We start from the raw sequence: 15266 nt of genomic DNA on the forward strand, positions 1-15266 counted from the left end.
TACTAGCGGTCCGTCTGCGCCAAAAAAGTCTGCCAGTTATTGGTGGACTTCTGCTCCAGAAAATCCAATCAGAAATGTTACTTCTCTCAACGTCACCAAAAGGCCGGGAAAGAAGACACAATCCCATCTCCGATTGGTCAAGAGCTACTAGGGCGGGAAATTTAGCACTAGAAGGGATAGAGGGAGGGAAAAAAAAAGAAGCGGGGCAAAGAGCTAGTGACTGGAATAGGTGGATTGGGAAGCTGGGGCTGGGAGTACGAGCAAGAAAGGGCGCAGAAGGGAAAGTGCCCTGAATCTTAGGGGTAATGTGGTTGGAAGGGACAGCGTAGTTTGTCAGCAGATTCTGTGCCGCTGGACAACGAAATGGTGTATGTGTCTAGCAAGGATGCCTGCTATCCTCTGGATTTTTGTTCTTACGAAGATGTATGGCCACAGGTGGAGATTCCTTCCTTCCTCATTTTCCACCCCATGGCGGGGGGCGGGGGGAGGATAGTTAACATTTATTGGGGATTTATCCTGTAACAGGTTATGTACTTTTACAGATATAATCTGGTTTGACCTTTAAAACAGCTCTGTGATATTCGTATCATCCCAATTTTACACGTAAAATGAAACCTCAGGGAGTTTCTATCACTCTTCCAAGGAAGGAGTCTAGATTATGAGCCAGATCTAACCCTAACGTTCTTAAACATTACATGAACATTTTCAACGTTTTTTGTTTTTAACCCTTTCATATTAATAAATACTTTTACCAGCTTGAGAATTTTTCGAATCGTTTGTCATTCCTTGGCTGTTATATAGAACTACTTTTAAGTAAAGCATGTTGTTTTAGATTAATACATATTTTTAAAATTGTATTATAGAGGCGCCTCGATGGCTCAGTTGGTTAAGCGCCAGAGTTGGGCTTGGGGTGGTGATCTCCCTGCTCCTGGGTTAGAGCCCCATGTTTGGCTCTGCTGTTAGTGCGGAGCCTGCTTGGGATCCTCTGTTCCTCTCCTTCTGCCCTTCCCCTGCTCATGTTTTCTATCTCTTTCTCTCTCTCTCAAAAATAAAAACATTAAAAAAAAATTTAAATTGTATTAGAGTCAACTTTATTGCACCATGATATACAATATATTGGCAGAATTCTACTTTTTTCTTGTTACACAAATGATGCACACTTTATACTTGTTTTAAATTTATAATAAGAAAAAGAATTTAATATAAATTCTTTTATATAAATATAAATATAAAATATGTATAGAATATAAATAAAATAAAATAAATATAAATATATAAATTATATAAATAACAAACAATAAATAAATATAAATAAGAATATAAAAAGAATTTATAATAAGAAAAAAAGCATGATTTGTTAGCAAATACAAAAATTACATTATATCATACCCGTGTTATATATATTGAATATAAATTGAGTATATACTGACTTATAGGATGAAATGTAATTGTTTATGGATTTATAGGTAGTCAAATAATACTTTTATGACTTGTTTAGAATTCTTAACTTTTCCCCTTAAAATATCACATTTTTTACAATTGTATTTGATTTTATAATTTTTTATGTCTTGTTTTTAATTTTTTTAATTCTTAAATATTATTTTAAATTTTTTAATGTTTATTCATTTTTTGAGAGAGAGACACACACAGAGCATGAGTGGGGGAGGGAGAGAAGGAGGGAGACACAGAATCCGAAGCAGGCTCCAGGCTCTGAGTTGTTAGCACATGAGATCATGACTCAAGCCGAAGTCAGACACTTAACCGACTGAGCCACCCAAGTGCCCCCATTTTTTGTTTTCATTTGAGAGAGAGAGAGAGAGAGAGAGAGCGAGAGAGAGAGAGAGAATCCCAAGCAAGTTCCACACTCAGCACAGATTCCGATGCGGGGCTCAATCCCAAGACCCTGGAATAATGACCTGAGCTGAAAACAAGAGTCAGACAAGTGAGCCACCCAGATTTCCCTATGTCTTGCTTTTAAATAATAAGAAAACAGAGAAGTTTGGGGGGGGCACCTGAGTGATTCAGTTGGTTGAGTGTCAGCCTCTTGATATCAGCTCGGATGATGATCTTTTAGACACAGGATGGAGCCCTGCATCAGGTTTCATCAGGTTTCTCCCTGCCCCCTGCCTCAAAAATGAATAAACATTAAAAAAAAAAAGAAAAGAAAAAAGATTTCAAGATGCCTTTGGCAAGCACTTCTCCACAAACAACACATTTTGGGTGTAACCAGTCTCTTGTCCCAATGAAAAGCTAAATTGGATAGAATTGTCATGCATTTTTTTCAATCTGAGAGAGAGAGAGAGAGAGAGAGAGAGCATGAAGGAGAGGAGGGACAGAGGGAGGGAGAAGGAGGGAAAGGGAGAAGGAAAGAGAGAGAAAGAGAGAGAATCCCAAGTAGGCTCCATGCTCAGCATGGAGCCCAACTCGGAGCTCCATCCCAAGACTCTGGGATCATGACTCATGACCTGGCCAAAATCAAGAGTCAGACGCTCAACGAACTGAGCCACCCAGTCACCCCAATTTTTTTTTTAAATATTTAAAACCAGAGTCATTCTAGTTGTATCATTACTTTGTATTGTTTTTTAATGTAATATTATATAATATTTATTCCTCTACCATCCCTCCTCCCCAATCCTTCCTATGACATAGACTTTGTAGCTTTCTATTTTATAATGCATTTTTTCTATTACAAAAATAATGTATGGTTGGTGTGCCTGGGTGGCTCAGTCAGTTAAGCATCTGACTTTGGCTCAGATCATAATCTCACGATTTGTGGGTTAGAGCCCCATGTTGGGCTCTGTGCTGACAGCTCAGAGCCTGGAGCCTGCTTCAGATTCTGTGTCTCCCTCACTCTCTGCCTCTCCCCTGCTTACACTCTTTCTCTCTCTCAAAAATAAATAAACATTAAAAAAAATAATAACATATCTTCAATGTAGAAAACTTCAAGAATACAATAATCATGAAGAATAATAAATATACTACTACATACCTATATTAGAATGACCAAAATCCAGAACACTGACAACACCAAATGCTGGCAAGGATGTGGAACAATAAGAATTCTCATTCATTGCTGCTAGGCATGTGAAATGTAAAAATACTGTGGAAGACAGTATGGCAGTTTCTTACAAAACTTTACATTTAATATACAATCCAGAGCAATCATGCAACCAAGGGAGTGGAAAACTTATATTACACAAAAACTTGTTTATAGCAGTTTTATTCAAAATTTCCACAACTTGACAACAATCAAGATGTCCTTTGGTAGGTGAATGGATGAATAAACTGGTACATCCAAACAATGGAATGCTATTCAGCACTAAAAAGAAATGAGGTATCTGGGGAGCCTGGTGGCTCAGTTGATGAAGTGTCCCACTCTTGATTTTGGCTCAGATAATGATCTCACAGTTGGTGACTTCAAACCCCACATCAACTTCCCTTCCGTGCTGACAGCTCAGAGCCTGGCGCCTGCTTCGAATTCTGTGTGTGTGTCTCTCTCTGCCCCTACCCCACTTGTGTTCTCTCTCTCTCTCTCTCTCTCTCTCTCTCTCTCTCTCTCTCTCTCAAAAATATATAAACATTAAAAAATTCTCTTAAATAAATAAAAATAAACTTAAAAAAAAAGAAATGAGCTATTAAGCCATGAAAAGACACAGAGAAAATTTCAATGCATTTTACTAAGTGAAAGAAGCCAATCTGAAAAGACTAGACATTGCATAATTCCAACTATATGACATTCTGGAAATGACAAAACTATAACCACAGTGAAAATCAGTGGCTTCTACCAGTTGGGTGAGAGTAGAATGAATAGGCATAACACAGAGGATTTTTAGGACAGTGAAACAACTCTGTATGATACCGTAAAGCTGAATACTTGTCATTATACACTTGTCTAAACCCATGTACAACACCCAGAGTGAATCCTAATGTAAACCCTAGACTTTGGGTGGTAAGGATGTGTCATGGTAGGTTCACCAACTGTATACCACTCTGGTGGGGAATATTGATAAGAGAGAAGCTCTGCATATATGAGGCAAGGAGCATACAGGAAATCTCTGTAACTTCTGCTCAACTTTGCTATAAACCTAAAAACTGTACTAAAAACATGAAGTCTGTTAAATGAATGAATAAATAGAACATTACCATATAAGTCCCATACAAAAGAAATAACTGGTTTCTGAATATTTTAATCCACCTGTGTACATAGCTTCATACTATCTTATTGTCCACATTTGTTACATAATTCACTATGAGCATTACCCCATCGTTAATAAATATTTTTCCCCATCATGCTCTTCAAAGTTGAATGGTAATCCATTATATGTATGTATCATAAACATATATAACCAGTCTCTGTGTTGGACCTGTATCTTATAATCATAATTTTTATAACCATAATTTTTAAATTTTTTTAAATTTTTACTTTTTATTTTATTTTAGAGAGAGAGCATGAACAGGAGAGAGGGGCAGAGGGAGAGAGAGAGAGAGAGAGAGCATCTTAATCGGGCTCCCTGCTGAGTGTGGAGCTTGACATGGGGCTCAATCCCACAACCCAGGGATCATGATATGAGCTGAAATCAAGAGTTACATGCTCAACCAACTGAGCCACCTATGTGCCCTTATAACCATTAACTAGTATTTCAGCATCAAGGTGGCTTATGCTTCAAAGTCCTTTTTTAAAAATATTTTTAGAGGCACCTGGGTGGCTCAGTCAGTGAAGTGTCTGACTTCAGCTCAGGTCGTGATCTCATGGCTCATGAGTTTGAGCCCCAGGTCGGGCTTTGTGCTGGCAGCACAGAGCCTGATTGAGATTCTTTCTCTCTCTCCCTCTCTCTCTCTGCACCTCCCCTGCTCGTTCTCTCTCAAAAATAAATAAATAAAACATTTAAAAATTTTAAATATTTTTACATTTTATTTTAGAGAGAGAGAGATCAAGCAGGGGAAAGGGGCAGAGAGAGAGAATCTCAAGCAAGCTCCATACTCAGTGTGGAGGCTGACAACGGGCTCCATCCCACGACCACGAGATCATAACCTGAGCCAAAATCAAGAGTCAGATGCTCAACCAACTGAGCCACCCAGGCGCCCCTATGCTTTGGAGTCTTTAATTATTACCCACTGTGGGTACATTTTAAATATTTGTATGACTTAAAATAAAACACTACAATAGTAAAAACCACCTCGGAGACTTCCAGTGCACAGGTGCATAATAAATCATTTCATGTTCATCTGACCATCAGGAACTACCTCACACTCATTCTTTCATTTAACCAAGACTCAAAACTGTTCCTTTTTTCAAAAGGAAAATATTTAAATAATTATCTTATTTGTGAAATGTTCAAAAAAATGAAAGCCACTGTCATTACCTTTAGTGATGTGGAGCCTGGAACACCTGTGTGACTCCCCCCACCCTGAACTCCACCAACTTGCCCCTCTATACACCACCAATCTCAGCCTAATTCAAAGGTATTTCATCTCCAAAGTGACATTAAGCATCTTTTCACCTTTCTTCTCCTCTCTCCAGAGGTAGAATGGTGGTAGTAATAAGAGTTCTTTTTGGGGGGAATATCATTTATTATTATATCATTTATTCCATGCCATCAAATAAGGATTATAACAATAATTTCTGCTATTCACTTGGGGTAAGAAATGAAAGAGATAGTCCCCATAATATATTTAGAGCAATCTTTAACATAATAAGTTTTGGATAAATGTAATATAAATGTAACATTCTTTTTTTTTTAAGTTTTTTTTTCTTAAGTAATCTCTATACTCATTGTGGGACTTGAACTCACAACCCTGAGATCAAGAGTTGCATGATCCACTGACTGAGCCAGCCAGGGGCTCCAAATGTAAGGTATTCTTGAACACTTGGCTAGTCTCTTTACATATCTGATCACCAATCTTTGTGACAACCCTGTGAAGCAGGTATCATTACCCCTATTTTACAGAGCGGAAATAGAGGCCCAGGCAACATATGTGAGGCAACAAGTTCTGTCTAACTAAAACTCATATTCTTCCACTACATTCCATAATGATAAGAAATTATTAAATCATCTTATGTGTATGGTTTACCATTTACAAATCATTTTCAAATGTTATCTTATTGAATCCCATGAAGTAGACCTATCTCTTTTTTTAAATGATAACAAGACCTACTTTAGAGACTTGTTATGGCAATGAGAGATAGGTACACCTAGTAGGCACTGCCATTTCTATGAGAGGACACACAGCATGGGTTAGGGGTCATTCAGCCATGCAGAGGTAAAGAAAGCAAGACTCTGCATTGCTAGGTCAAACCTCTTCCCCCTTTGATGGCTGTCATCTAGAGACAGCCCAGATTGGAGATCCAGAAGAGCTGAAATCCACCTCGATCTAAACATATCTGAGAAAATCTCCCCTTTCCCACTCCTTCTCCCCACTGGGCTTCAGTTTTCCCCCTTGTAAAATGATAGCGTTGTGCAAGATGACTTCCAAGATTCCCTCTGCATCTGATAATTTCTGATTGGAGACTGGAATTCAGACTGCCTCTGCAAAAGTCAGGGGAGAGAAAACAACCTCCTTGTTTTTTAACAGTAAGTGAATGAAAAGGTAGCAAAAGTAATGAAGAAATAAGTCAAAGTTATGGCTGGGATGCACAGCTCCACTCCCATTGGAAGTCTATGAGCCCCCTCCAGCAACCAGGTTCCATCCAAAGTGAGAGACCTAAGTCTCTCATTACCTCACCTACTTTCCAACAAGGACTATTCCCCTTGGCATAATATTTGATGGATACCTTGAAGGGGAGATGAAGTGAGAGGAGCCCAGAGTTCGATCTCTGTACTACAGTCAGAGATTGTATTTTCACTTGTCAGATGCCTCCTCTTTTTTTTTTTTAACTTTTTTAATGTTTATTTTAGAGAGAGAGAGAGACAGCATGAGCAGGAGAGGGACAGGGAGAGAGGAAGACACAGAATCTGAAGCAGGCTCCAGGCTCTGAGCTGTCAGCATAGAGCCTGATACAGGGCTTGAACCCAGGAACAGTGAGATCATAACCTGAGCTGAAGTCAGAGGCTAAGCCAACTGAGCCACCTAGGCGTCCCACACAACTGTTTTTAATGCCCCTCCTGGGAAGAAACTTTACTCTGTCAGTGAAGAAGAAAAGGAGAGAGGGAGAGAAAGATTTTAATGTATTTTAGCTAATTATTGGGTAGGGGTTTTTTTTGTTTTCTGTTTTAATTTTTTTAATATTTATTTTATTTCTGAGAGAGAGAGAGACAGAGCATGAGTGGGGGAGGGGCAGAGAGAGAGAGGGAGACACAGAATCCAAAGCAGGGTCCAGGCTCTGAGCTGTCAGCACAGAGCCCAATGTAGGGCTTGAACTCACAAACTGTGAGATCATGACCTGAGCTGAAGTCGGACGCTTAACCAACTGAGCCACCCAGGCGCCCCATGATTATTGGGTAGTTTATATGTAATTTCTTCTCATTCTCACAATAGCCCTGTGTGATTGATTACTGACCATCAATATCATTGCCTTCCATTTTATAGCTGAAGAGGTTTAATTACTTGCAATTTGAACTCACATCTCTCTGATTCTCAAGTTCATGTGTATTTCCATTACACCACAGAGTTGTTGTCAGAGAAAAAAATGATAAATAATAAAATAAATTAAATATAATACAAGAAGAAAGAATAAGGAGGAAAGCACTCCAAGAAGAATAAGAAGTTGTTAAATACAATGAGGCCCTAAATACAATCCGCTATGCCCTAACCCCAAGCTTGTCACACAGGCAGCTTCAGTGACAACTTTATCCAGTCACTTGCTATCCCACTTACCATTCTCCAGCTGCCCTTGGGATGTGTAGTACAGTGAAGTATGACATAACTGAGGCCTCTGCTGGAAAAATCCAGTGTTCCCTGCTATAATGTGGGCTCTGGCCAACAGATGGAGCCATTTCCTCCCTACCCTCTCTTCAAACTGCTTATGTGAAAAAGCTGTTGCTCAAAGCTGTGAGGTCCGGGGATAGGAGGACTGTGGCTATCACCAGACACCAGAGGCTAAAGAAGGGTGAGGGCTAACTACTGCCAAGAAGAATTTATTACATCTAAACCCGGTGAGGATTGAAAGAACAGTCAGTTCCAGCAGAGTTTTGACCCTATCAACATTTGGGACAGACAATTCTTTGCTGGGGCTGGGGGAGGGCTGTCCTGTGCATTGTAAGATGTTTAGTGTCTCTGGATTTCACCCACTAGATGCTAGTAGCATGCCACTATCCCCCAGCTGTGACAACCAAAACTATCTCAAACATTGCCAAATGAACTGGGAAAGGGGGATCCAAATCACCCTTAGTTGAGAACCACTGGTTCACAACCAATAGTCATGTAGGAACAGGGGTCTATATATAATGGACTCCTGGTGACCTTGGGGGAATGTACTCTGCCCTGAAAATCCAGTTTCTAATGCTTTAAAGTTCGGGTGAGGCTCTTAAAATAAGGTAACTAGCAGCCCTCACTTAATGAGTAAGAAAAGTCAAGAGGGTCTCAAAGAAAAGGGGGGAGAATGAATGTGGAGTTGAAGCCCTCATAGTTATGATTGTACTGTGAGGCGGAGTTACTTTTTATCCCTACTTTAAAGAAAAAAAAAAAAAACCTGAGGCTCAGAGAGATTAAGCAACTTGCCTAAGGTCAAACAGCTAGGAAGTGATAGAATTGGGATTCAAACCTAGGACTATCTCCAAAGCCTTATGCTGCATCTTTAGAATTCTAAGAACTTTATCTTCCATTTATTCATTCATTCATCTACCCATGTGTTCATTTACAACAACCTACCTAGCTCTCACTGTGTGCCAAGCTCTGGGAGAGTAATGAATGAGACAGTCAATCCCCACATTCATGGAATTTGTCTAGCACTCTTTTTAATGCTTATTTATTTATTTTGAGAGGGATTGAGAGTGAGAGGAAGAGGGAGAGAGAGAGAGAGAGAGAGAGAGAAGAGAGAGAGAGAGAGAGACAGAATGAATCCCAAGCAGGCTCCCTGCTGTCAGTGAGATTGTGACCTCAGCCAAAATCAAGAGTTGGGACTTTTAACTTAGTGAGCCACCCAGGCACCCCCATACAAGGAATTATTTAATAACAGTTATGATAAGAGCTGTGAAAGAAAAGCTTAGGGAGCTATATGTGTGCTAACTATCCCTGGAGATGGGCCCTTTTGCAGTGTGACTTTATATCAAGAGATTAGTTACACTATTTCCCTGCCTTTGAATTTGTGCTGGCCTTGTGACTTTCTTTAACCAATAGAATGCTGTGGAAGTGACACTGTTATGTGACTTCTGAGCCTTGGCCTCAAGGGGCCTTGTAGGTTCCACTGCCACTGTTTTGCTGCCAGAAAATCACGATGTAAGGAAGCCTGAGGTTAGCCTACTGGCTGTCTCAGACATTCCACCTGTCCTAGCTGTTCCCATCATTCTCGCTAAGGCTCCTGACATATGAGAGAGGCTATCCAGAAAGAGCTAGCACCTAGTCAACCCAACAACTGATGGCAGCTGCAGAGGTCACCCCAGGCAAGACTGAGCCCAGTCAAAATCACAGAAGCACGAGCAAATACATGGTTGAGGGTGGTTTGTTACCCAGACAGAGAAAACCAATTCAAAGCCCTACCCTGGTCTGGGGTTGGGAGTGAGTTGGGTGGTTTCCTCGAAAACATTAGGTGCAAACTGAGACCTGGAGTAAGTGAGAGTCAGCATGGTAGAGAATGGGAAAAGAGTATCCAGGCAGCATAGACAACAGTTTGAAGGCCTGGAGCTAAATATGAACTCTGGGGGGTGCCTGGGTGGCTCAGTCAGTTGAGTGTCTGACTTCGGCTCGGGTCATGATCTCAGGGTTTGTGAGTTCAAGCCCCACATCAGGTATGCTGCTATCACCCTGTCAGCACAGGTCTGCTTTGGATCTTCTGGCCACCGCCCACCCCCACCCCCCGTCCCTCCCCCACTCACTCTTGCTCTCTCTCTAAAATAAATAAATAATTAATTAACTTTAAAAAAAGATGAACTCTGTATGTCTGAGGACCTCAGCAGAGAATGGGCAGCATAAGATGGTGTAAAGAGAGAGGGGAGCCCAACACTGTAAGCAATGACCACCAATGAGTGGAATGCTTTATTTACTACCCACTGCCCGTCTCCATCCCCAGATCTACTTTTTGTAATATTCTGGATACACTCACCGGCTGTGTCAAGCATATACATTTCATATATCATGTATGTTGAAGAATTAAAAAGTTGAAAATATAGATGGACATTAACCTGGCTCCCAGGAGTTTGGGGAAGGTTGAGTCACAGACTTCTGGGGATGAACAATATGAATATGACAAGGCAGCCTGAGCACAAAGGAAAAAAATGTATTTTTAATAGCTGTGATGACCATCTAAGCTATTATGGCTGTACCTTCACTGATCTAAGCTCATACTTAAATGGAAATTTACTTGAAAAGCCCTTTCTTTGCATAATGGAAAGGCAGGCTTGTCTAATTCCATTTCCCCAAGGTAATAGCCCCAGGATGTAATGGGATGCCTTGATACCAACCCTGCTCATCAGGGGCTCACAGCCTGGATACCCCCCTTCTGGTGTCCTTTATCCCTATGACTCAGGAAGGTCCCCCTAAGGATGCCTCACCTCCAAGGTCACTGCTGAGAACTGTAGGGAAGAGGGAGTATTGATGGGACTGACATCATTGTGTTGCTCATTCTCTTTATCTCTGAGGGACATAATCCAGCAGGAGCTCCCTCAGCAGGAGCATCAGACTGAGCCTGATCACAGCACATTCCCATTAGGCAGGCTTTCCCAAGGACAAGGACAAGACCCCACATCTAGGCCACTCATTGCTTCCAGCTGGGGAGAAAGGTGCTCTGGATGTGGCTCTGTTCTTATCCAACCTGGCAACTCCTGACTTTTCTCCTGTTGGGAAGAGGGTCCCACTGCTAGGCCCTACCAAACAGGAGTGGGGTTTACATTAAAAAAAATTTTTTTTAAGTTTATTTATTTTTTTGAGAGACAGAGCATGAGCAGGGGAGGGGCAGAGAGAGAGGAAGATAGAATCCGAAGTTGGCTGTCAGTGCAAAGCTCAACGTGGGGCTTGAACCATGAGATCATAACCTAAGCCGAAGGTGGATGCTCAACCGGCTGAGCTACCCAGGCATCCCTACATTTTCTTAACTATGAATATTCACTTAGAATAACAAAAGAAGTCATAAAAAATGATACATTTTAAAACACCGACAAATCCCAGAAGCACAACAAAATCCAGGGAGGAAAACCGTATGTGTTTATTAACTGCCTGACATCCATACCTCCATAATATATTTTTCTCTACATTTTAGGCTGCAAAGTTTTTAAAAATGTTTTGAACGCTTTGGGCACGTGGGTGGCTCAGTCAGCTAGACATCCTGCTCTTGATTTCGTCTCAGGTCATGATCTCACGGTTCTTGGGATCGAGCCCGGTATGGTTGGGCTCTGTGCTGACAATGCAGAGCCTGTTTGGGATTCTCGCTCTACCCTTCTCTCTGCCCCTCCCCCCAACACACTCATACGCTCCCTGTCTCTCTCTCAAAAATAAACTTTAGAAAACATTTTTTTTTAACCTTTCACTTCAACCCTGGCTCACAAGAGCTTCCTTTTGTTTTTCTTGTTCTTGTTTTTGTTGTTGTTGTTGAGGTATAAGATACACACAAAAGTACATATTTTCACATGTGAAAAGTGCAGTACTGTGAACCAATGATGTAAGGAGAAACATTTTTAAAATAAAGCTAGAGAAGCCATTTGAGAAACGTCTTGCATGTCCTGTTTTCTAAACCTTTGAACTGGACCAAACCACCAATATTCTCAGAAGTCAGCAGGGACAAGAAAATCCTGTTTGAAAAGACTGATACTGACTTTTGCCCAGTGACTACTTCACCTGACCAATCAATGAAGTACAAACCTAGTCCTCCTTATCAGCACCAATCAACTCTTCTTAAAAACAACTTACCTAATCTTTCTTTTCTCCCCTATAAAAACCTTGAGTCCATCTCCTAGAATCAGGACACTATTTGGGTTTCCACATAAGTCTGTGTACTCTGAGTTGCAATTCTTTTATCCCAAGTTTTTCCTTTGAACTGGTTTCTTGATCTTAGGTTGACATTTCATTTCAATGATTTTTTTTTACATATGTGCACATTCATATAACCACCACCCCGATCAAGATAGACAACATTTCTGAAAGGTGTCTACTCTTAACCCAATTTTATTACTAATAATACCATTTTTTAACATTGACTGAGGTCCAGGAATTAAGCTAACTGCTTTATGTGCATGGTATTCATTTGATCCTCACAACAAAGTACTGCCATCATCCCCATTTTACAGATGAAAAAACTGAGGCTTGGAGATTTTAAATGCCTTGCCTAAGGTCAGCCACAGAAACAGTTGCCAGTGTGGCACTCAAACCCAGGTCTGCCAGGCTCCAAGGCCCACGTGCCTAACCAGTGTCATAGCATGGGGCACCTACTGGCACTACTTCAAAGTAACCTGCCTCCCCCATTTTTGTCTTTGATTGCTTATGTTCTCCAGGAACCTCTGCATTCCCTTTAAAACTTGGATAGACCAGTCTCTGCCCTCAGCATACCACCTCCCACAAGCTCAGTGCCCGATTCCTGTCCTCTGAGGTAGACATCAGAGGACCATCTACCACCCCATTGTTTCTAAAGGCCACAGTGGCCACTCTGGTGGGCTTTGAACCCTCCCTGAGAAAACAGCACAGTTCTTACACTTGCCCAGGGTCCATGAGTGTAGAAGGTGCATCTCAGAACTGGGAATGCTCTTTATCTGGAGTTGGAATGGAAATGTCATGGGCTTTGAAGTCATGTGGTCTTTGGACAAATCCTGCTCCAGTCATTTCCTAGACAAGTAACCATGAGCAATTTGTTTTATCTCTTTAGAAGGACACTTCCCTTACCTTGAGTGGGAGGATATTAAGAGAAACTTGCTGGGGTGGAGCCTGGGTTTAAGCATCTGACTTCAGCTCAGGTCATCATCTCATGGTTCCTGAGTTTGAGCCCCACATCAGGATCTGCGCTGATGGTGCAGAGCCTGCTTGGGCTTCTCTCTCTCCCTCTCTCTCTCTCCCTCTCTCTCTCTGCCCCTTCTCTGCTCTCTCTCTCTCTCTCTCAAAATAAATAAAATAAACTTTAAAAAACAAAGAGAAGCTTGCTTGTAGGGTTGTTTTGAGAATGAGATGAGATCATTGCAGGCATATGGTAGGTACACAAAGAGCGTTGCATTTTTTTTTTTTAAGATTTACTGATTTTTGAGAGAGCGCAAGTGGGGGAAGGGCAGAGAGAGGGGGACAAAGGATCCGACACAGGCTCTGCACTGACAGGCTGACAGCAGCGAGCCCTATATGGAGCTTGAACTCACTAACTTCAAGATCATGACCTGAGCTAAAGTCGGATGCTCAGCCGAGTCACCCAGGAGCCCCAAAGACTTGCATTTTCAACAGGCATAAGGGTCTGGCGTCCTTTCACACATGCCAGATTACCAAGTGGGTCCAGGACAGGAAATAATCAACCACAATACATTTATAAGTGGTGGCAAATAACAAGAGGTAAGGGAGAAGAAGGGAGCCAGGAAGGTGAAAGACCTGGGCAGAGAGAATGAAGTACAAGCTGAGTCCTGAGTTGGCACCTCAGGCTTCAGACTGAGCCTTTACTGGAGCAGCCTGGCTCTGAGCATTGAAGCTTCCCTCGTCTTTGGATGGCCTTCCAGGTAGCTCACAGCTTGCACCTGTCTACTCTAAGGTCCCAAGTTGACCCAAGTTCAGTAAACACATCTGCACAGAGGTGACCTCATGCTGAGGTAGCATCTGGTTCAGTCCAGGCTTTGGCCAGGGCACACACAGAGACCTGCACAATAGGCCTTAGCAAGAGAAATGCAACTTCTCTCCTGTCTTTCTAATTTGGGAAGGCAGACAAGAGGGCTAAACCCACACCCCTTCTACACTGCCCTAAAAAGAAGAAAAACCACGAGTGCCCACTCACTAAGCAGCATTGGGGGTGAAGCAGGAAGGGGTCTGCACACTCACCCAAGTCAAAGCTAACCGTGAAGCCTAGTTTTCTCTAATTCTCACATCTCTGGGAAGGAAGTGTTATTTCCTCCTTCACAGCTATGAGGAAATTGAGGCTCTGAGAAGTTAACAGCAATGGCACAAGGCCAGTGGGTGACCAAGCCAGGATCCAAAACAAGACTTACCCCTAAGATCTTGTCCTTTTAACTAGTACGTTTCCATTTACATTAACCTTTGTAGTAAATGTTAGTGTTCCAAGTTGGGAGTTGAAGAACCTCAGGCTCAGAGAAATTTAGCAACTTGCCTGCAAGTACACAATTATTATTTTGCCCCACTGCTCTCCTTGCTAATCTCTGACATCCCGTCTTTTGCCCTGAAGGAGCCTATCATTTGTTGACTCAGACTGGAGCTGGCTGGGTAAGTGTCCAATCTCCTATTTGCTCCACCATGGTGCCTAGTGCATGTGGCCCGCTTGTGGCCTCCATGCTTAGCCATGATCATTAACTGAAACTAATCCCAAATGGCTGCCACAAGCTCTCCTCTGAAGGCCCCTTGGGTCCATAGAGGTGTGATGACCTCAGATTGGGCCAAAGGCAATAACCGGGAGCTGTTGGCATCCAGCCTGGGGTAGCAGCCAGAAGGCCCCAAAGCAAGTCTGATTTAATCCCATAATGGAAAGTGACTCAGATAAGGCTTTTTTCAATCATTCCTGGGCTGTTGGGGGCAGGGACCATCCCAGAGTCATGAAGGCAAATATCCTGGGGCCACACAAAAGTGTGCAAAGGCCTGGCCCCACTGGAAGGTCCAGGAGAAAATGGAGATATCAAGAGGCATTCGGAAATACTTTGCTCAAATTTCCAGGACTGAGAGAACAAGAGAAAAAGGAGGATACTGGTGAATCCATGTATTCAGGTAGAGAGGACATCAAAGCCTAACACTTAAAATAATAACAACAACAGGGTGCCTGGGTGGCTCAGTCGATTAAGCATCCCACTTCAGCTCAGGTCATGATTTCGCAGTCCATGAGTTTGAACCCCACATCGGGTTCTGTGGTGACAGCTGAAAGCCTGTAGCCCGCTTTGGATTCTGTGTCTCCCTCTCTCTCTGCCCCTCCCCTGCTCAAGCTCTGTCTCTCTCTGTCTCAAAAAAAATAAAATAATAATTATAATTATAACAATAACAGCAATTATTTATGA

General features: G+C 42.0%; 1 protein-coding gene across 2 annotated transcripts in view; it reads right to left on the minus strand.

Moving 5' to 3' along the window:
• Positions 1–4474: 4474 nt before the first annotated feature.
• The window catches only part of GFRA3 (GDNF family receptor alpha 3), a 42222-nt gene continuing 31430 nt past the window's right edge, over positions 4475–15266 (minus strand). For both annotated transcript variants that reach the window (XM_027076597.2, XM_027076596.2), the window contains exon 8: positions 4475–6527. In XM_027076597.2, coding sequence (XP_026932398.1) covers positions 6426–6527 — 102 coding nt within the window. In that variant the 3' untranslated portion in view covers positions 4475–6425. The remainder of the gene's footprint in view (positions 6528–15266) is intronic.

Source organism: Acinonyx jubatus, chromosome A1 (assembly GCF_027475565.1).
Source record: "Acinonyx jubatus isolate Ajub_Pintada_27869175 chromosome A1, VMU_Ajub_asm_v1.0, whole genome shotgun sequence".
In the NCBI taxonomy this organism is placed as follows: Eukaryota; Metazoa; Chordata; class Mammalia; order Carnivora; family Felidae; genus Acinonyx; species Acinonyx jubatus.